The 21,884-nt window shown below is 44.2% G+C and overlaps 2 protein-coding genes across 3 annotated transcripts; one reads left to right on the top strand and one right to left on the bottom strand.

Annotated features, from left to right (window-relative positions):
• Positions 1 to 78: 78 nt before the first annotated feature.
• On the bottom strand, positions 79 to 6,505 carry LOC106576234 (endoplasmin-like). Its single transcript, XM_045699876.1, is given in 14 exon segments — positions 79 to 409; positions 532 to 610; positions 761 to 897; positions 1,044 to 1,289; positions 1,497 to 1,766; positions 1,890 to 1,955; positions 2,955 to 3,032; positions 3,151 to 3,288; positions 3,551 to 3,667; positions 3,795 to 4,026; positions 4,528 to 4,859; positions 5,258 to 5,374; positions 5,798 to 5,939; positions 6,409 to 6,505. Coding segments are annotated over 13 exon segments (2,025 nt in total). The 5' UTR covers positions 5,840 to 5,939; positions 6,409 to 6,505; the 3' UTR covers positions 79 to 238.
• A 1,913-nt stretch (positions 6,506 to 8,418) lies between these two features.
• LOC106576230 (tetratricopeptide repeat protein 41) lies at positions 8,419 to 20,721 on the top strand. Of its 2 annotated transcripts, none has more exons than XM_014153278.2 (17): positions 8,419 to 8,649; positions 12,142 to 12,981; positions 13,183 to 13,369; positions 13,531 to 13,748; positions 15,137 to 15,294; positions 15,438 to 15,921; positions 16,096 to 16,335; positions 16,580 to 16,769; positions 16,978 to 17,171; positions 17,289 to 17,348; positions 17,438 to 17,568; positions 17,908 to 18,097; positions 18,235 to 18,385; positions 18,582 to 18,734; positions 18,919 to 19,079; positions 19,203 to 19,329; positions 19,449 to 20,721. In XM_014153278.2, the coding sequence occupies exons 2-17, from the start codon at positions 12,177 to 12,179 to the stop codon at positions 20,068 to 20,070; spliced, it is 4,071 nt and encodes a 1,356-aa protein (XP_014008753.2). In that variant the 5' UTR covers positions 8,419 to 8,649; positions 12,142 to 12,176; the 3' UTR covers positions 20,071 to 20,721. The 2 variants fall into 2 exon arrangements, with proteins under 2 accessions (XP_014008753.2, XP_045555831.1); XM_045699875.1 differs by having other exon boundaries at positions 18,943 to 19,079.
• The last annotated feature ends 1,163 nt before the right edge of the window (positions 20,722 to 21,884 follow it).

The following is a 21,884-nucleotide window of genomic DNA, read 5'->3' on the forward strand; positions in this document are numbered from 1 at the left end:
CCTCCTCATCTGCTTTAACCTCCTCCTCTGGCTCCTCCTCTGGCTGTGACAGGTAAGGAAGTTAAGATAAGCGAAGATATACCTATCATCTCTTCGTGCCCATTCCCCAAATCAATTCTCGTATACAGAATCCAGCCATAATGTACTGCATTATAACACACTTTGCATAGTCAGTGTTTATTATATTGGTGAAGTAGCAGTAAGTATTCAGATCCTGTTTACACATGGGTAATGTTAGTTATATTGAGCGTACCTCTTCATTGAGGTCCACGTTCATGCTGAGTCGGAGCATGCGTTCTATCCGGTCTCCATAGGCCTTGGTGTCAGCCAGCTGGTAGCCTGACCGTAGTGTGGCCGTCTCAAACAGCACCACAGCCAGGTCTGAGGCCGTCTGGTCCTCTGCATTCTCCTGAGGTAGGGAGGAGAATTTGATAGGTTCCTAACAGTATGTATGATTCATTGGCGTAAATTTGAAATAGAAGGGTGTATGCCCGGAAAAGCAATTTGTGTTGAATTCTAAATGGTACTCACATTTATTCTCTTCAACATTTCTTTAATCAGAGGGTGTTTGGGGTTGATTTCGAGTGTTTTCTTCTGGCTTGCATAATAACTGGACAACAGAAATAAAAGGTGTCAACATGGTAATAAGCAGAAACTATGTCAACACCCTCTAGGACTTGAGCCACTACGAGTTCTTGTAAGGTCTTATCCTACAGAACATATACTGAACATTAGGTCAAAATGGTTTCACATTGCTCACTTTGTGGATATGTCTTTTCCTGTCTGGTAGGCCTGTGCCTTCATGATCCTCTCCATGTTACCGGACCAGCCGTACTGGCTGGCTACCAGGGCACAGGGAGAGTTGGTCAGCCTCTGGGACAGCACAGCCTTCTCGATCTACAGACCGATCAAACAGAGAAGATTCAGCTTTAAGCTTTTTCAAGACTTGGGCAAACATTTTCAAACAGAGGAGATGCCATCTGACTAGTGTCTATCCAATAACAATGCACATTCCCATTGAGCCTATTGAGAAGACCCCTAACCTTGTCCTTCAGGGCCCTGTCCTTCATCCAGGTTGTGAGAGGTTCATACTCCTTCTCCAGGGCCTCCCTCTTCTCCTTGGTCTTGTCGCTCTCGTCAAACTTGACGCCCTCCTTGGCCACGTTCTGGAAGCGCTTGCCGTCGAACTCCGGTAGGGCCTGGATACAGTACTCATCCACAGGCTCTGTCAGGTAGACGACCTCGTAACCCCTTTTCAACAGCTTCTCCACGAAGGGAGACGACTCGGCCTGACGGAAAAGATGGAGGGGAAATTAAGCTCAGGGCACGATACAGCAAACTGTCGGACATTTGATATAGGAAGGAGGCTACTATGTTTTACAGATCCTGACTCTTCATTACAAGGTTTATAACTAACTCCGCTATTATGCTCTACATTTACAAACCTACATATTCTATTTTCTATCACAAAACAGTGTTCTCATCCAGACCCTCACCTCCTTTCTGCTGGTCCCAGCCATGAAGTAGATCTTATCCTGTTTCTCCTTCATCCTCTCTACGTACTGTTCCAGGCTGGCCAGCACCGTGTTGCTGTTGGAGGTCTGGAAACGCAGCAGCTTGGCCAGACGGGTCCGGTTGGAGTGGTCCTCGATCACACCCAGCTTGATGTTGGTGCCAAACTCCTTCCAGAACTTCTCATTGTACTGCTCCTCTGCGATCTTCTTGATCATGTCCAGGGTCTTGCGCACCAGCTTCTTGCGAATGACCTGGCCGAAGAGGCATGTTAAGTATGTTGTTAGCGGAGTTGTTGAGTGAAAAGTGGTTGAGTTTAGTGTTGAGGTCCAGGTGGGTTTCGTTGTTTGATAGAGGGAATTGAAAGCAAGCCTCACCTTGAGAAGTTTGTGTTGCTGGAGAGTTTCTCTTGAGACGTTCAGAGGAAGGTCATCGGAGTCAACCTGATGGAACAGAGAAGAAATTTAAAGATGCAATATGCAAAAATTGCTTTGCCATTTCCTGGTTGCTAAAATTCTAAGTTTGTATTGTGTAGAAAATTACTGTACCATGTAAACCGCTGAGAAATATATTTCCATAACCAAAAATATAGTTTTTTCAGCTGTTTGAAGCTGGAGTAAAAAAACGAAAGACGTAAAAACTAAACTTAAGAACAGGAAGCATAGAAATAGCACACAAACCAGATCTACTGCTTCTTACACTTGCTTTCAATGAGAATTATAGATCTATAACACACTTTTCTACGTGAAATTGCAGCTTTAACATTCAATCAATCCTCAATGGGTGCACTTATATAGCCTGGGTGTCACGTCCTGACCAGCAGAGGGAGTAGTTGTTTAGTGTTTTGGTCAGGACGTGGCAGAAGGATGTTTGTTTTGTATGGTGGGGGTTTTGTGTGTGTTGTAGAGGGGTGTTTGATTTATGTGTTCCTGGGTTTTGGGTGTATGTTCTAGGTTAGTATGTTCTAGGTTGTATTTCTGCATTCTGTCTAGTTTAGGTTTTCTATGTTTAAGTTTGGGTGCTGGACTCTCAATTGGAGGCAGGTGTTTCTCGTTGCCTCTGATTGAGAGTCCTATATATGGGTAATTGTTTGGTGTAGTGTTGTGGGAGATTGTTTCTTGTTTTGCCTGTGTGAGCATGACAAGACTGTTTTGTTGTTCGTGAGTTCTTAATTTTGGTGTTCACTTTGTTTTTAAAATAAATACAAGATGAGCATCCACATTCCTGCTGCGTTTTGGTCCTCTATTCCCGACGACAACCGTTACACTGGGTACCAGTCTGATTAGCTAACATTTTACTAATTGTACCCCTATCATATGCCAATGTTTAGCATGACAGGAGTGGCAAGGAGTGGAATGATGGCTAAACAGACTGGTATCCAGACTTAACCCTGTCGGTGCTCTTTGGATTAGTTTATGCATCTACTAAGGAATAATACTTACCACTCCTTTCACAAAGTTTAAGTATTTAGGCATCATGTCATGGAAGTCATCAGTGATGTAAACTCTACGCACAAAGAGCTGAGAGAGATGGAAGTTTGTTACTGACAGAGAACTATTACGACACATCAATACTGCACTGAGAACCGCTTGTATGCCAATCCATAGTTGCTTTGTAACCAAATAACTGCTGTGGCACCTTAATGAAGTCGTTCTTCTTAGAACCGTACTCGTCGAAGAGTCCCCGGGGAGCTGCGGCAGGCACAAAGAGGATGGACTTGAAGGTGACCTCCCCCTCTGCTGTGAAGTGGATGTGGGAGATGGGCTCGTCTGTGTCCTGCATGAGCAGAATAGAGTGAGAAGTTATTTACATAGACAACCTCTATCTGTCATTAAACCAGTTGCCTGGCAACTGAAGATTTGCCTGACAAGACCACTTCAGTTCATGTCCAGTCAGATGAGTCATATCTGACCTAAGATCACCCATTTTGACCAGTGTCTGCTAAATCTAAATGGGAATACAGACTTCTATGTAACCACTAAATGGATTAGTATCTGCTAGGAGAGCGAGTCTGAATAAACTCTAGACAAACACCCACCCTGGAGAAGGTCTTGTAGAAGGCCTTGTACTCGTCCTCCTCCACCTCCTTGGCAGGCCTCTGCCAGATGGGCTTGATGTCATTCATCAGCTCCCACTCCCACACTGTCTTCGCCACCTGAGGGGAAAAAAATAAAGGAGAAAGGACAGTCGTTAAAATTGAAAGATACACTTCCATTGAGATTCGCTTCGATGGGATCCATTTCTGCTACAGACAGTAGTTAGTCTTCAAAACAATGTTTTACCTTCTTCGTCGTTGGCTTGTCTTTGTCCTCCTCCTATTCCTCCACCGCAACCTCAACGTGGTCTTCATCCTTATCTGCTTCTGTCTCATCCTCATCAATAGGCTCCTCTACAGTCTCAGTCTTGCTACTCCATACGTAGATGGGGAAGTTGATGAACTGGGAGTATTTCCTCACAAGGTTCTTGATGGTCTCCAGCTCCAAGTAGTCTGTTGCCTCCTCCTTCATCACCAAACTAGGGGAGAAAAAGAATGCTTTGCAGTGAAGAGCTTCATGTTAGTCATTACAGTTGTGAACCTTTCCAAACATAAGTAGATTCCTCTGGCTGTACCGCCTGAGCGAGACTACAGACTTCTTGACCTTTAAATAAAAGCACAGTAATGAAACAAATGTCCATTACAGTGAAATCCAAATTTGGAGCATTTATTAGTTCAGCTTTGGTTTAACATTTGGGTCTCTGTCTAATTTAGACAGCCTTTTGATTGAATGTTCCACAGCCAGTAATGCCAAAAAGATCTGAACAAATGAGGCAATAACTACATCATAACATGTATTATTGTTATGAGGGTTTACATTGCTAAACAACAACTAACCATATTCTTCTTCATCATAGACTGTTAACAGAGCTGTCCATATCCAGCCTAAAATTGCCATAGTAAGTACAAATCATCCACATACACTAATGCTAGATTGACTGAATGGTTGCTACTTGCTGACAGTTGCCTTGCTGACTCACGTGATGGTGGTGCCCCTGCCGAGGGTGTCCCCGCGGGGGTCCTCGATGACGGAGAACTCGTTGGAGTCAGACTCCCATATGTGCTGCGTGCCATTGTTGTGCTTCGTGGTTACGATCACCTTATCGGCCACCAAGAACGCAGAGTAGAAGCCCACGCCGAACTGACCAATCAGCTCAGAGGTTGACTGGCCCTCCGTCTGCATCTCTGTCATCTTGTTGAGGAACTCGCTGGTGCCGGACTTGGCGATGGTGCCCAGGTTCCTGACCAGGTCTTCTTTGGTCATGCCGATGCCAGTATCGGTGATGTGGAGCATGTTCTTCTCCTTGTCAGACTGGAGGTGAGGAGAAACAAACAGTGAAATGTTATATTGGGTTTTGGATTACTTTGCATTGTACATGACAGACTTAGCTTGAAACTTTGTTTTATTACTATTAATCTATGCACATTTCGAATAAAAGAAAAGCAAACCAAGTGTGTACAGTAATTATTATTCATTTGTATGTACTCAAAGGGAAAGCACACAATGTCCTGCCGCAGGTGTTGAAAGTTTTGATGTCCCTTTTTGCAAAGCAAAAACTGAGATGTAAATTTAGAGATGTTATCCTAACTACTCTCTCGGTCTCAGGTTTCACTCCAGATAGCTCAGTGAAGGGTTGCTAATTAGCCCACAGTCGGAGGACTGAAAGGGGGCGTCACACAGAAAGCTAACGCTGAGGTACCTTAACAGACCTTGATTTTCACTGTCAGCTCCTCATTACCAGTGAGTGCCTCGTCATTGGTCAGGGACAGCAGCCGGATCTTATCCATGGCATCGGAAGCGTTGGAGATCAGTTCCCTCAGGAAGATCTGGACACAGACAAAAAGAAACATCACCAAATGATTCTTTTGAAAATTGTGTTTTTTTTTTTTTAAACTACAATACAAAGACAATACTAATGGCCGCTCCCATCAGTGGGTGTACTAGTCAGTTGGTGCGCTCGCCCCCACCTACCCAGAGATGCCGGCAGGGCGAAGCACCACCCCGAAACGACATTCCTAACTATCTCAACCCTTATTCAATGACTTTAAGTTACCTCGCTGAACCTCTCAGGTTTATGCAATGATAGATAGCCAGATGGACTCGTTGTGAACTCATTTCTAATTAAACAAATGACAAAATATTGCTTAATGAGAGTTAAAGAAATTAATATTTATTGTATTGCCCTATTATTACTATAAGCGTAAACGTTCAAAACACCATTGTCTATATAGATCGGAGCAGACACTAACCTCTTTGTTCTTGTACAGGGAGTTGATGATGAGCTTCATCATCCTGTTCACCTCGGCCTTGAAGACATGCTTTTCTGATTTCTCCCGGATTTCCTTTATCTGCGCTGCGTTCAGGCCATCTAGCTGGATAGCCTCCTCTTCCCTGGAAGAACAGAAGTGTAATCAGAGATCAGCACAAACAAGGTACATAGACTCAAGATTTCCCCAAAGAGAATATTTATAGAGGCCTCATCTGCGTGACTGGTAATAGGGAAACCCCGTATAAATGTTGTGTGTTGCTCTCTAACGAACTGAAGAATGATCAGGTGTACTTCTACAGGCTTAATAGGAACGGATGTAAAGCCAAAAATTAAATAGTACATCAACAAATCTCCACTCAGTCTTTGTGCAAATAAGAGGATGGTACATGGGTTTTATCTTTTACTGAAAATAGCAAGCCGAAAGGAGAGAAGGCAAGTAGTTCCCATGGTTCATGTAAGGTCAGTATAAAGGGTTGTGTTTTGGAAAAGAGGGAGGAAGTAGAGAAGTCTAATGGGGCGCTCTTGTCACCAGTTAGTCTCAAGACTTACTGCATGACAGAACACTCTGCTGAAATATTTAAACACATTTACCTCTGGACTACCTCGTCATCTGTCCGGGAGCCATCTCTACTTTTGCCCAAGTCCTCCTCCACTGTCCCATCAATGTCAACCTCATCCTCCGCTCTGACAGAACCTGTAGATGAAATAAAATTAAACATAGATCTGAGGGTTTAAACAATAAAAACTTATACCCAGTAAAAATACAACTATTTTGTATTAATAACTTAAATTGACCCATGTCATGTGACAGAACAACCACTGGGCCATAAATTCACTAAGTTCATCTGGTAGCCAGTCTTCCCCTCTATCTGGAAGCATAACAGCCACAATACTACATCTCATTGACTCCTTCCATAGAGGGCATGGCACTTTTCCATCTCAGAACGGACCGATACTGTACTAATAAACTGATAAGCTCCGGGAAAAAGTTCACTTTCACTGCTGATAAAGATTTGATACCTTTTCGGTTTCCATCTTTATACCCACATAGCAAACTGATTGCACTGTCCACAGCAAACAGATTATTATATGGGTAGTTAGCAGTGATGCAAAGTACTTAAGTAAAAATACTTGAAAGTACTACTTAAGTAGTTTTTGGAGGTAAATGTACTTTACTATTTATATTTTTGACAACTTTATACTTTTACTTAACTACATTCCGAAAGAAAATAATGTACTTTGTACTCCATACATTTTCCCTCTTCACCCAAAAGTACTCGTTACATTTTTAATGCTTAGCAGGAGAGGAAAATTGTCTAATTCACATACTTATCAAGAGAACATCCCTGGTAATCCATACTGCCTCTGATCTGGCGGATGTATTAAACTCCGTGTATAAATTATGGGTTGGAGCGTACCCCTGGCTCCCCGTAAATTAAAAAAAAAGAAAAGAAAATGGTGCCGTCTGGGAATTTGAAATGATTTATACTTTTATGTTTGATCCTTAGGTATATTTAAAACCAATTACTTTTACTCAAGTATGATTTTTACTTGTCATTTTCGATCTTTACTTTTACTCAAGTATGACAATTGGGTACTTTTTACACCATTGGTAGTTAGTTGTTGATAACTGGAACAAATAGAGCATAACTGTGTGGGATGAGGGTGTTTAGAATCGTGCTTCTGTTTAGTCGGTGTGGTTGTGGAAGCAGAGGTCTTAGGTATGACATTGCAGTGTCAATATGTACAAAATGTTAAGTAAAAATCTGAATAACGTGCCCATAAAGCAAACAACCATAACGTCCAGATATGATGAATGAAAAAAGAGAAGCATTAGGCATTTATTTCAATGTTAGTCTGGCTCCACAGGATTCAGATGAAGAGAAAGTACCAGAAACTCGCAAATCAGTCCTAGGTTTTCTACAATGTTACCCATTTGACACACTTATCGGTCAACAAAACATTGCACTGCAATCAAAAGATGGCATTTTAGCACATTCACTGCTGCTTATACTGCAACTATAAGAAAATATCATGACATGACAAGTAGCAGCAAAGAAGTTGAAATTCTATTCTATTATGCAATTTATAACTCATACGTACTGAAAGCTAGAAGAGCACAAAGGAGGCATACAATCCACATTCGCTTCATTTTAATAGAAAGAATATATCACTATAGTCCTAGTCCCGTATTTTACTATATTGTACTTTATTCCTACACCCCGGCATAGGCTTGAAACTGTGTGCGTCCAGGGTTGTAGACTACTTTATCTGATCCCCTTTAGAGGAGGTGGATTGATGAAGTGGACTATAGCTGCTCCACACGCACAACAATAACCAATGGCAGAAGCTTTGGCCGCTTCAATCTTACAATCGTAGTATTACATGTCCGATTGTACATGTTCAAAGCGTGGCTAGTGTCCACTGGCCGAATTACACGTTAAACAAGGATTTTGTTATCATAAAAAGCGATAAGATCACGTCTGATACATTGCAACACGTCATTAGAAATATATACATTCGTCAGCACATTTACAGTTATGAGAGGCTCATCCGGAAGCCCATACGTTCACCTTGACTACCACTGTTGCTATGGCTTGTCATACACAACTTCTCAGCGAAGTACTAGGCATGCATTGACATCGACGTTGTACTAAAAAGATCAAGCACCTCAGACTACCTACAAACATGCTTTTATTTTGCCAAATGCATATATTTTGCTAGGGAAAAAAAATCGGATTTTATTTGTAACGTTAATTTTAATCGGGATCACGCAGACAGCCTTGTGATCTGGCAACCATCTCTGGAACAAACTATTGGCCGCTAGTACAGGTATCAACACTTTTATGGAATTTTGTTTGTCAACTATTGTCCATTCACACGTTGTGGCATAGTTTGTGCCTCTGTGTGTGTGTGTCCACAGGTGCGTGCGTGTGCATCTCTGCTTTGATTTATGAAATGAGTCTATAAGGAATAGCTACTAATCTATTTCAAATGCCAGCATTCACTTGCTTGTGCAACTGTCACAGGTTGTAGACCTCAACACAACATATTTGGTATGGAATAGACCCTCCCCTTTCTTTTTCATGTGATCAGAGTCTTTCTCCTTCCTCACATTGATACCATGCCTGCGACTCAGTTGCAGACACTACCAACCCACCTCTCGACTGCTAACAACATTCAGCTGCTCGTCTACATTAAATTCAACTCCTTCTCCCTCATCTTCAGTCTCAGAACGATTGACAGTTTCAACTCCTCCAACTTCAACTGCACCTCTGGAATTCCAGATTTCCCCCGATTCCACTGACTGGCACCATGATCACTGGAGTGGTCCTGGCTCTCTGCTATCTTTTGGGCATAACATAGCAGTGAAAGCTGTGATCGGCTGTTGGCATCTGTACAGATACAAATTGAGTATGAAACTGTTCTTGAGCCTGGCGTGTCAGATATGCTGAGCCTGCTAATATGCGTGCCGCTATTGGTCTATGCAATACTCTTCAGCTGGGACTTGGGCAAGTCTCTGCAAGCTCTTTGTCTTCGTTGCCTACTGCTGTACATTCTCCAGCCTGCTGACCGTCCTGTTGATGAGTGTCCAGCACGACTACCAAGTTCTGCACCCCAGTGCTGGGCCAGGTGGCGTGATGGGAGTTTGGGGAGGTGGTTGTTTCCCATACTGTGGGGAGTTGTGGTTGTAATATCTTCACCGTTCCTGACAGTCAACATGTTGGAGGGGGAGGACAACCATCTCCATTGTGTTAACATCTCTTATAATACATTAAAGTATAGCCCTGGGGTGGGAGGTTTGGTGATGGCGATACTTGGATTAGTATTATCTGTCTCCCTCCTACTAACATCCTACATCCACCTCCATTAAGACAGTGAAACATTCAGCTTTCTCCCAAAAGTCCAGGATGACCAGACATGTGACCAGTATCATCGTGACTTTTGTCATCTGTTCAATGCCATTCCAAGTTGTTATCATGCTAAACATGTCAGGATATTTGGCCAAGTCTGACAACTTGAAAAACTTCTCTACCAAGTTGTATTTTGTTGTATTACTGACCTATGCCAACAGTTGCCTGAATCCATTTCTCTATGCCTTCGCTTCCCGTAACTTCTGCCAGAAAAATGGCCAGTCAGAAGACACCGTGATGCAGCTTCAAATGGGTCCTGTCAACAGTCCACCAAACATGTTACATATCTGACACACTCAAGTGTTCATTTATGTTACAGGTTAGGCCTACATCAAGCTAGATGTTTTCACATATTGGGTTTTATTAGGTGTGAGTTCATCTTAATTTAGATGTTTATCTTATTTTTCTTAAATGTTCCCCTCTAGTTATGTAGATATCCAGTCACTGAGCAGTTTTATGTGGGAAATATGCACTGTTACCTGCATGTCATGAATTTGCAGTGCATATTTACTAGAGGTCGACCGATTATGATTTTTCAACGCCAATACCGATTATTGGAGGACCAAAAAAAGCTGATACCGATTAATCACACAATTTTTATTAAATGTTTTATATATATATTTGTAATAATGACAATTACAAAAATACTGAATGAACAATTTTATTTTAACTTGATATAATACATTAATAAAATCTATTTAGTCTCAAATAAATAATGAAACATGCTGAATTTGGTTTAAATAATGCAAAAACAGTGTTGGAGAAGAAAGTAAAAGTGCAATATGTGCCATGTAAAAAAGAGAACGTTTAAGTTCCTTGCTCAGAACATATGAAAGCTGGTGGTTCAATATTCCCAGTTCTTCAATATTCCCAGTTAAGAAGTTTTAGGTTGTAGTTATTATAGGAATTATGATGCGTTGACTATTTCTCTCTATACCATTTGTATTTCATTTTCCTTTGACTATTGGATGTTCTAATAGGCACTTTAGTATTGCCAGGCTAATCTCAGGAGTTGATAGGCTTGACGTCATTGTCATGTCCTGACCATAGTAAGCTGTTATTTTCTATGGTAGAGTAGGTCAGGGCGTGACAGGGGGGTTTTCTAGTTTAGTTTTTCTATGTTATGTTCTAGTTTTGTATTTCTGTTGGGCTTTGTTTGGGATGATCTCCAATTAGAGGCAGCTGGTCATCGTTGTCTCTAATTGGAGGTCATATTTAAGTTGGTGTTTGTCCCACCTGGGTTTGTGGGAGATTAATTTTGAGTAGTGTATGTTTCACCTCTGCGTCACGGTTTGTTGTTTTTTGTCATTCAGTTTATTTATGTATTGCATAGTTTCGCATTATAAATAAAATGCGGAACGACACACACGCTGCACTTTGGTCCGCTTCTCCTTACGACAGCCGTGACAGTCATAAACAGTGCAGTGCATCAAACATTGCTAAGAACTGCTGGCAAACGCAGTAACGTTTGAACGAATGCTTACGAGCCAGCTGCTGCCTACCACCTCTGTCTGACTGCTCTATCAAATATCAAATCATAGACTTTATTATAATAAACACAGAAATACAAGCCTTTGGTCATTAATATGGTCAAATCTGGAAACTATCATTTCGAAAACAAGACGTTTATTCTTTCAGTGAAATACGGAACCGTTCCGTATTTTACCGAACGGGTGGCAACCCTAAGTCTAAATATTGCTGTTACATTGCACAACCTTCAATGTTATGTCATAATTATGTAAAATTCTGGCAAATTAGGTCGCAACGAGCCAGGCGGCCCAAACTGTTGCATCTGCGTGCAATGAACGCAAGAGAAGTAACACAATTTCCCTAGTTAATATTGCCTGCTAACATGCATTTCTTAACAAAATATGCAGGTTTAAAAAAATATACTTCTGTGTATTGATTTTAAGAAAGGCATTGATGTTTATGGTTAGGTACATTCGTGCAACGATTGTGCTTTTGTTAAATCATCACCCGTTTCGCGAAGTAGGCTGTGATTCGATGATAAATTAACAGGCACCGCATTGATTATATGCAACGCAGGACAAGCTAGTTAACCTAGTAATATCATCAACCATGTGTAGTTAACTAGTGATTATGTGAAGATTTATCTTATAAAAAACAATCAGTTTAATGCTAGCTAGCAACTTACCTTGGCTCCTTGCTGCACTCGCGTAACAGGTGGTCAGCCTGCCACGCAGTTTACTCGTGGAATGCAATGTAATCGGCCATAATCGGCATAAAAAAAAGCCGATTACTGATTGTTATGAAAACAAGAAATCGGCCCTAATTAATCAGTCAACCTCTAATATTTACACCAATAATACCATGTACTTGCCAAACACTGTAGCTAGATATCTAGTTGATGATTATTCTTGATATGCTTGTTTTTCATTATTTTGTTCAGACAGGCACAGCAGGTCACAGCTACATCGGCCTGAGATGGAACCACAGGAGGGAGGCCGGGGAGGGTCGTACTCCACCGCCCCTCCTGTTACTGCTCCTCTCCAGCCCGTGCTGTGTTCCGTACCTGGAGATCTGTCTCAGGAGTGGCACTACCTGAGAACACAGGTGTTCCCCCACCTGGATGCCCTCTGCCAGGCCAGAGGCACCTGCTTCAGACCATTGGACACCCACTGGGTTGACCGGGAGAGCCATCGTCCCTCTGACCTCCCTGACAATAGTACCTCCCTCTCCTCCCAGCAGTTGAAGATCAGCCTAGACCTTATCACCCGCTCCTCCTCCTTCCTCTGCCTCCTGGGCCACCGATATGGCCCCTTCAGGCTGGAGCAGGACCCCACACCTCTCCCAGCTGCTGGTCCAGAACGAGAAGCCCTCTCAGTGGTGGAGAGGAACCTGCATGTTGCAGCGGAGGGAGGCTACCCCTGGGTCCTCACAGGGAGGAACCAGAAGTGCTCCCTGACAGAGCTGCAGATCACCCAGGCAGCCCTGATGGGTGACACCAGACACTGCTTCTTCTACTTCAGAGACTACTCTTTCCAGGGGGAAGAGGAGGATGAAGACAGGTACACAGATGAAGGTCAGAGGTTGTTGCTGAGCGTGTTCTCCAAACTGACAGAGGAGGAGAGACACAGAGCCAGGGCGCTGAAGAACAGGGTAGTGGACAGCCTGCAACCTGTAAGGTTTTTCAGAACGCTGCAGGATCTGGGGGACCTAGTGAAGAGGGACTGGAAGGGCCTCATGGAACAGCTCTATGGGTCGCTGGACCTGCAGCCAACCTGTTCAGGTAAGTGAACCAGTGCAGCTCAGTTCTGTTAGTTGATCTAGTTCTGTTTACATCTACTTTGTTTAATTCCATTTAGTTCAACCAGCTTTGAAAAGACGGCGAAGATGACTAACTTAGCTCAGTCCGGTTCATATTTGTGTTTTTCCGTGGTCTGCCTGATCTTCCAAGCCCTAAAGCAGTGCTTTCTCCCCTGCTCTTTAGGCCTCCTGGACTCCCTTGATAGATGTTATCATGAAGGTGCTGTCCAGGCTCTGTGTCGCTGGTTTGCCCCCTCCACCCAGACCACTGCTGTCCTGGAGGCACTCAACACATTTACTGCCTCTCTCACTCATTCTGACACGTCTCAGAGTCTAGCAACCTCAAGGAATTCAACTATTAAGTTAACAGGGTAAGAATTTTGGTGTCCACATTAAGCTGGAATCAGTGACGGATTACTGTGAGATTTGCCATACTTAAAAGTAGATGGAGCTATGCATTCATAGTGTTCAGATATTTTTTATCAATGAAAAACATATTTTGACTGTCCTTCCTATTTCCTTTTGCCCTCAGCCACTATGACAAACGTGATTCCGAGGGGTCGATTTTCCTGCTCTGTGGTGAGAGGGGTTGTGGGAAGTCCTCACTGGCCGCCAGGTGGCTTCAGGAGTTCCGGACGAAGAATCCTAGAATCCCGGCCATCCCTCACTTCTGTGGAATCAGCAGCTCCAGTGTGGATATCAGATCTGTACTGAGACGCATCACCACTGAGCTACGCCTGGCCCATTATGGTAAACACTCCGGAGTGTTATTGCCTATGTCTGTGAGGGATAGAAACGACTACAATAACATCAACCTATTCACTTCTTTGTCATCTAACCCATCAATTCCAAATGTAACCCGTTATAGCACTGTTGTGTACTTACATTCCCAATTTGACATTTATTCAGAAATTTGTTTACACTCAATTACTTTTCCTGTGAATATAACCTTTACTGCTAGATAAGATGTACTTCAATACTGACTTTAAAAATATATATATGTATTTACTTTGTGAGAAACCAAACACAGACCTTGTTCTTCAGAAAGGAACAAGGTCAACATTGTCATACCGCTTGTCTGGTCTAGACCGGTGAGACAGACCGATGGTTCCCTCTCATCTCACTCTTCTAAGTAACTAGTGTGGCATTTCTATTTTTGATATATACATTTGATTTGTTCAGGGGAACCTAATTGAAACCAGGGTCTCATTCTCAATGGTGCCCTGAGAACAAACAATAAACAAATCAACATGATAATACAATAAAACAGCACAAAATAAACTACAAGATACACCAACCATGTCACACATGCAGATACATTGTGGTTCAGTGACACACATGGCCATGGCATAAACAGACGGCCATAGACAGAGGCTATTAGTGCTTTTACTATTTCTTTTTAGTGCAGCCCAGGAGGAAAACTGTTCAAATGAAAATTTTACAAAAAAACAATATTTTGGTGTTTGTTTCATTAGTGCACTCATCAAACTGTGACACATATTTTGAAAGTTCTATATCTTGAAAACTTGATTGATGACATGCAAAACATTTTGGGACTGTATCAACAGTGGGCTAATGAAACCAATACCAAAATATCGTTTTTGAGTGGTATTTCTCTTTAAGTCATTGCTAAGGCTACACATTTACTGTTATTATGTCTCTGTACTAGGGCCCCAGACTGAGTGGAGTGAGGTGTTGTTATTGTGTCTCTGTACTAGGGCCCCAGACTGAGTGAGTAGTTGTCTAGGGCCCCAACTGAGTGGAGTGAGGTGTTGTTATTGTGTCTCTGTACTAGGGCCCCAGGCTGAGTGGAGTGAGGTGTTGTTATTGTGTCTCTGTACTAGGGCCCCAGGCTGAGTGGAGTGAGGGGTTGTTATTGTGTCTCTGTACTAGGGCCCCAGGCTGAGTGGAGTGAGGGGTTGTTATTATGTCTCTGTACTAGGGCCCCAGGCTGAGTGGAGTGAGGGGTTGTTATTGTGTCTCTGTACTAGGGCCCCAGGCTGAGTGGAGTGAGGGGTTGTTATTATGTCTCTGTACTAGGGCCCCAGGCTGAGTGGAGTGAGGGGTTGTTATTGTGTCTCTGTACTAGGGCCCCAGGCTGAGTGGAGTGAGGGGTTGTTATTGTGTCTCTGTACTAGGGCCCCAGGCTGAGTGGAGTGAGGGGTTGCAGCACCATGTAAAGCCAGGTCATGTTGTGGTTCAGGCCTTCTCTGCTGCGGCTGCTCTGGGACCCTGTGTTCTAGTTCTGGACGGACTAGACAGACTTACCGGGACCCTCGAGCTCTCAATGCAGGAGGTAATGCCTTACTTTGCCCAGACCACTACTAGTGGTGGTTCTTGTACAGTGTATTTTACATTGAAATAAATCAAGATTAAAAACAAAGCATATTATTTTATATAGTGAACATGAATTCCTAACGTTTATTAATTCATTGTCAGGTGAAGGACCTATGCTGGCTCCCTGACCCTCTGCCTCCCCAGTGTAAGATCCTCATTACAGCGACCTCCACAGACGTAACCTACCAGAGGCTGACCCTCCGCCCAGACGTTCACACCCTCCCCTGGCCCGGCCTATCAGACCCCTGGGTCCGCCGCAGCGTCCTGCTCCAACACCTTACCCTTCCCTGCCAGGAGCCGCACAGGACCCTGCTGCAATTCATCTTGGGAACCACTACCAGGCTGGGAATGGGCCGCCTGCCGCTGTTCCTGGCGGTGGTGGCTAGCGAGCTGCAGACGTGCCACATCCTGAGGGGGAAGGAGGAGGAGGAGGAGTTGATAGAGGAGTATGTGGAAGTGGATTCTGTGGCGGAGCTGTGGGCCAGGGTGATTCAGCGCTGGATCAATGACTATGGCGGGGTCAGTGAGGGTACGGCCAGTCCAGCCAAAGGAACAGGAGGACCTACCTCTCAGGTGTCCAACATAGGTGGGATCATTTTACCCTCTCTAGTTATTCAGTTGGGAATTATTTTTTTTTAAGTGCCATACAGCAAGAATAACCACTGTAGTGTTTTCTCAATAAAGGTGAAGAATTAACATTGTTAGGTAGGCACTCTATGATGAATTGTTGCATCTAACCTTACTGCTTCCTTCTCTCCAGATCTCAGAGGCTGGGTATGGGACACTCTATGCCTGGTTCACCTCTCCCATGCTGGGCTGACTGAGGAGCAGGTCCTGGTCCTGCTGGAGGTTCTTGGTTATCCTGGGTCCTTACGGGTTCTACCTATGGAGTGGGCCCGGTTCCGCACTGCTGCTGGACCCTGGGTACAGGAGAGACCCAATGGAACACTGTGCCTCACCCATCAATCAATGGGCCAAGCTATGGACCTTCTCCTGCTGAGTGAGTGGCAGACGGGAGTGGAAGTTACAAGCCTAGAAATAGAAAGCATAGAATGGACATTCTACAATGGCCTTCATTTGTTGGTCCTTCCAACATGGTGGTGCTTTTTACTTGGTTCATCATCTTTGTCTAACAATGAAAGTGGAGTATCTGCATGTAAGTGGAACTCTTCTGCACTAAAGAGTCCAACTGACCAATCATTTCATTTCCAATTCTCCTTAGTCTTCTACTTTTTGATCTGTAGGGGTCCGTCCCGGTAAAGGTTCAGGGGGTTTGAGGAGGACCAGACAGGGCTACCATCTCAGCCTGGCCCAGTTCTTCCAGAGGCAGGGCAGGGAGCTCTGTAGCTGGCCTCAGATCCTGGAGGAGCTCCCCTGGCACCTGGAGCAGAGTGAGGCCTGGAGGGAGCTACACACCTTCTTCATAGATCCACAGTAAGAGCATGGACATACACTTCACACATAAGGACACTAGGGGAACACACAGTTACTGTTGGGTAAAATAGTTTAGCCGTAGATTAACTGTCATCATATATTTAACCTAACACATCAAAACTGGGTGAGCCTTTTTATCAGATTACAGATTCACATGTTTATCCATCATTTATTTACATAACGGTATCCACTTACTATCTGACCCTAGGACTGTAGAGCACCTGTCTACAACTTGGAGCCAGTCTCCTCAGCTGAGAATGGATGTTGTCAGGTACTGGACTCTCCTGATCCTCAGAGGTTATGACCCCAACACCTCGTACCAGAGCCTGCTGGGTAAGGGAAGCCACCCTCCTACTTTTATCCAATCAGGGCGATGGGCATTCCCTCCTGCTACACATACAGGTAAAATCATCACGGTTACATATTTCAACATGCATTCAGTGGCGATCAGTTATAACATCATAAAACTGTAGATATACCATCCGTAAATAATGCAGCTATTGTCTCCATTCAATCCAGAGCAGAGAGAGGTACACAGCAACATGGCCTTCATGACTGAGTCCCAAAGTGACGGCAAAGGTAATTATTCATCCCTGATAACAACTTGATTATTGATGATGTCTCAGTGATGATTATGACTGTTTTTGTTGTTTGTTCCCCACCTGTAGAAGAGGGTTGTCAGTGGGATCCAGGTGTGAAAGGGAGAGTGGAGTTGTTGGTCTCTGAGTTGCTGCTCTGTCTGAACAGGAAGGGGGAAGCAGAGCAGATCCTACTGCAGGCTGAGAACACCCTCACGCAGGTTAGTTAGACCCACCGCTCACTCTTAAAGGGAAACTTTATTTTCTTTCATTAGTCCACTGTTGATACCGGCAACATCATCATGATGATGCAAAATAAAACTTAACTGCTGACATGCAAAACATTTCGGGACTATATCAACAGTGGACTAATTTTAATAAATACCAGAAGATTATCCCTTTAAAACCTAGCCACTATGCTAAGACTTTGCTTTAACACTATAATTGCTCTAGTAATACCATTTTATGTTCTTAGTGTATAGACTTTCACACAATTATGAAAGGCTTTCATACAGCCTGCTGAAATGATCGCTCTGCTTCCCAATTTCCTGTCATTTCAGGCTGGTGAGCAGGACCGAGACAGGGAGAGTGTGATGTTACTGCTCACAGTGCGGCAGACTTTGGCTGAGCTCTATGTGGATACGGACCAGCACAGGGAGGCAGAGACATACTGTAGATCAGCTCTGAAGACTGCCCAGACTCTCACCATTACCTGCCTTGAGAGACATGAGAGAATCACTGTTAGAAAGGGTATCTGTCCAGAGTGTTGGGGCACTATGGGTCTCATGTTTTTAAATAATCAACCTGATGTATTGTTTCATTCACAACGTAAGTAAATGCTTTTAGTGTGCTGAAATGATATGTATTTCATGTTTCACCCCTATCAGGTCAGTTGCTTTGTGTACTCTGCCAGCTGCTGTTTGCAGACGACCAAACCATCGAGGCCTCTCAGATACTCAGTGACATCATCAATATGGGACACCACAAACTCCACCTGTGTGCTGAGGCCACTGTATCACTGCTCTGTGGGATACACAGGTGTGTATTAAATAGCATAAATAGGTATAGTCTCATGTGGGACGTTTCTATACTTCATAGGTTCAGCTACAGGGGTTTCTATGTCTTTTGCTGTTTGTTAGACCTAAACCCATGTGAATGACTTTTGGTACTGTATGTCTCAATTTAGGCAAGCTTAGATTAATGTCATGATTTTTTTTAAATGTATATGTGACAGACTCAGCCTGCAAGACCCACGTGGTGCTGAGAAGCACCTCCAGGTTGCCTTGAAGACCAGGAGGCGCTGGTATGGTAGAGAACACCCTCTAGTGGTGGAGGTGGAGGAATGCCTGGCAGACATCTTGGCCGACACCTGCGCTGACACAGCAGGGTGAGACTACATCTCTTCTAGTGTTCTTCTGGTTCTTCTTCTCCTCTTTTTCGTCATTAATTGTGTCCTCCATTGTCTCCTCAGTAGTTTCTTCTCTGTCATTGTTCTCCCTCTTCTCTCTCTTCCTCCTCCCATCCCCTCCTCAGTAGTTAACTCAGTCAGTGACAGTATATTAATGTTACAGTGTGGTGAAGAGTGACATGTTCAGGTTCAGGCAGAGGCTAGCAGTGGAGCTGTATCGACACACGGTGCACGTCAAAGACCAGGACATGAAGCGTTGTTCCCCCACATCGCCACGTCTTCAGGCGAAGGGATGCAGCCTCGCAGGCACCTTGATCAAACTTGGTAATTATTTCATTTTTCAAACAGAAGCACCACAACTCTCAATCATTCTTACACTTTTTTTTCTTCTAGACTGTTAGCAACTGCACAGAGTGTAATATGTTTAGCTTGTGTGTGTCATGGCAGGCAGGCAGATATTTCATGGCTCTGGTAAGACAGAGAGTAGAGAGGCTGTTGAACTGCTGCAGAGAGCTCTGGACCTGTACATCTGCTTCCTGGGATCTGATCACACACTGACCAGGGACTTACAACAGTAAGCCTTCTTTAGCTCCTACACAATTTAAAATGCTAATTTTCTTCTTGCATTTTCATAGGATCTAAGAGAAAGTTACAGGTCATTGGACCTAACAGAGTTGAACTTTGTCCTTTTAGGGTTTTAAACACAGAATCCAGGAGACCTCTTACACCTCGGGTCCCCAGGTCCAGACCCCTCTCCCACCTCTCCACTAGGAGACTAAGCAGTGGGACCAGACCCAACACAGCTGCACCCATCCACTCCCACCTGGCCTGGTACAGGGGAACCACACACACCACTCTGGACCCCTCCGTAAACAGTTCCCTGTCAGCCCCATCCAACAAGTCCCGCAATACACAGCCAGAATTGAAACCAGAATCTGTGAAGTACCAGAACCACAACAACAGACAGAACCTACTGTCTTCTTCTCCCAAGCCCTGGCCTGCCTTCCAGACCACAGTGTTCGGGCCACAGAGTGACATCAGAAACCTGATCTCAGAACTCAAACCCAGACCTGCTTCAGCACCAGGCTTTCGTTCCATAGACAGGACCCGAGTGCTGCATAGGGCAGGCTGGTGCCACCTACCAGGCAGGTACGTGCTGGAGGAACGGACAGTAACAGCTTTGAACAGAGAGATTGGATCCCCTTTGCACACACAGAGATGCACACCGCTGGTCAGACAGACAGGCCAGGGACAGGGACAGGGAGGAGAACAGAGCTGGAGAGACAGAGTGTCTTATTCCGCCAGGAAGCACTAGAGAGAAGAGAAGGATCTAGAGAAGACTGCTCTCATGGTGACCACTGAACTGTTTGAGTGTTTATTCTTTTACCACTTTTGATACCAATCAGCTGTTTTCTTTTCAATATTGAAATTTGTCAAAATACATTTTTTTCCCATATAAATTAAAATATCATTTTTGCATGTTTAAAATGGAGTGATATGGCCCCTATTTTGTACAGAAAATAATTATTTGACTTCACTTCATGTTGTCAAATGAATCGATCCTTTTTTGTTTTCTGTAGGGTTGCATCTAAATATTGATCAAATGTTTTGTAAGATGGTTTAGCTTCTCATCCTGTTGTGCAACAACATTGACCTTTTCTCTCAGAAGGCAATATTTACAGTATTTCTAGGACCCAAAAGTGGGTGATGTAATCAACCATTGTAAGCACTAGTAAACGATGTGAGTGAAAGCATTAATTGAGCAACACGTTACAGATGCTGTGAAGTAGGACTAAGCCGGTTTGGACCTTACCATGTAATGTAGAGTTTGGGTCATGAGTTCAAAGGTGTGTGCTTGTGTAGAATTGAGTGTGTGTGTGTCACCTTTAATAGGGGAGGACGGGCTCGTGGTACTGGCTGAAGCAGAATTGGTAGAATGGTATCAAATACATCAATACGATCCGAATGGTTCATGCTGCGGGCAGGCAGCGGGGTAACTGACCATTAGGAACCCGACAGGTGTTGTGCCGAAAATCTCCCCCCTGCCGGAATCCCCCCCCCTTCGCGTGAACGTGCACAAACTACATTTAACATTTACATTTAAGTCATTTAGCAGACGCTCTTATCCAGAGCGACTTACAAATTGGTGCATTCACCTTATAATATCCAGTGGAACAACCACTTTACAATAGTGCATCTAAATCTTTTAAGGGGGGGGGTTAGAAGGATTACTTTATCCTATCCCAGGTATTCCTTGAAGAGGTGGGGTTTCAGGTGTCTCCGGAAGGTGGTGATTGACTCCGCTGTCCTGGCGTCGTGAGGGAGCTTGTTCCACCATTGGGGTGCCAGAGCAGCGAACAGTTTTGACTGGGCTGAGCGGGAACTGTGCTTCCTCAGAGGTAGGGAGGCGAGCAGGCCAGAGGTGGATGAACGGAGTGCCCTTGTTTGGGTGTAGGGCCTGATCAGAGCCTGAAGGTACGGAGGTGCCGTTCCCCTCACAGCTCCGTAGGCAAGCACCATGGTCTTGTAGCGGATGCGAGCTTCGACTGGAAGCCAGTGGAGAGAGCGGAGGAGCGGGGTGACGTGAGAGAACTTGGTAAGGTTGAACACCAGACGGGCTGCGGCGTTCTGGATGAGTTGTAGGGGTTTAATGGCACAGGCAGGGAGCCCAGCCAACAGCGAGTTGCAGTAATCCAGACGGGAGATGACAAGTGCCTGGATTAGGACCTGCGCCGCTTCCTGTGTGAGGCAGGGTCGTACTCTGCGAATGTTGTAGAGCATGAACCTACAGGATCGGGTCACCGCCTTGATGTTAGTGGAGAACGACAGGGTGTTGTCCAGGGTCACGCCAAGGCTCTTAGCACTCTGGGAGGAGGACACAAGGGAGTTGTCAACCGTGATGGCGAGATCATGGAACGGGCAGTCCTTCCCCGGGAGGAAGAGCAACTCCGTCTTGCCGACTAAATTCTTCAATGCTGCGACTTGCTTGCGAGTTGAGAAAACACTAGTAATGTCGGCAGTTTTCGGTTTGCCAATTTGTTTCAAGTGTATTAGTCTAGAAATAAATCTCTTTGCCAAAATTTGTCATCTCTCCCATGTCTTACTCAACTAGTAGTTGTTCTGAAATGT

This window comes from Salmo salar, chromosome ssa17 (genome assembly GCF_905237065.1).
Source record: "Salmo salar chromosome ssa17, Ssal_v3.1, whole genome shotgun sequence".
Taxonomy (NCBI): Eukaryota; Metazoa; Chordata; class Actinopteri; order Salmoniformes; family Salmonidae; genus Salmo; species Salmo salar.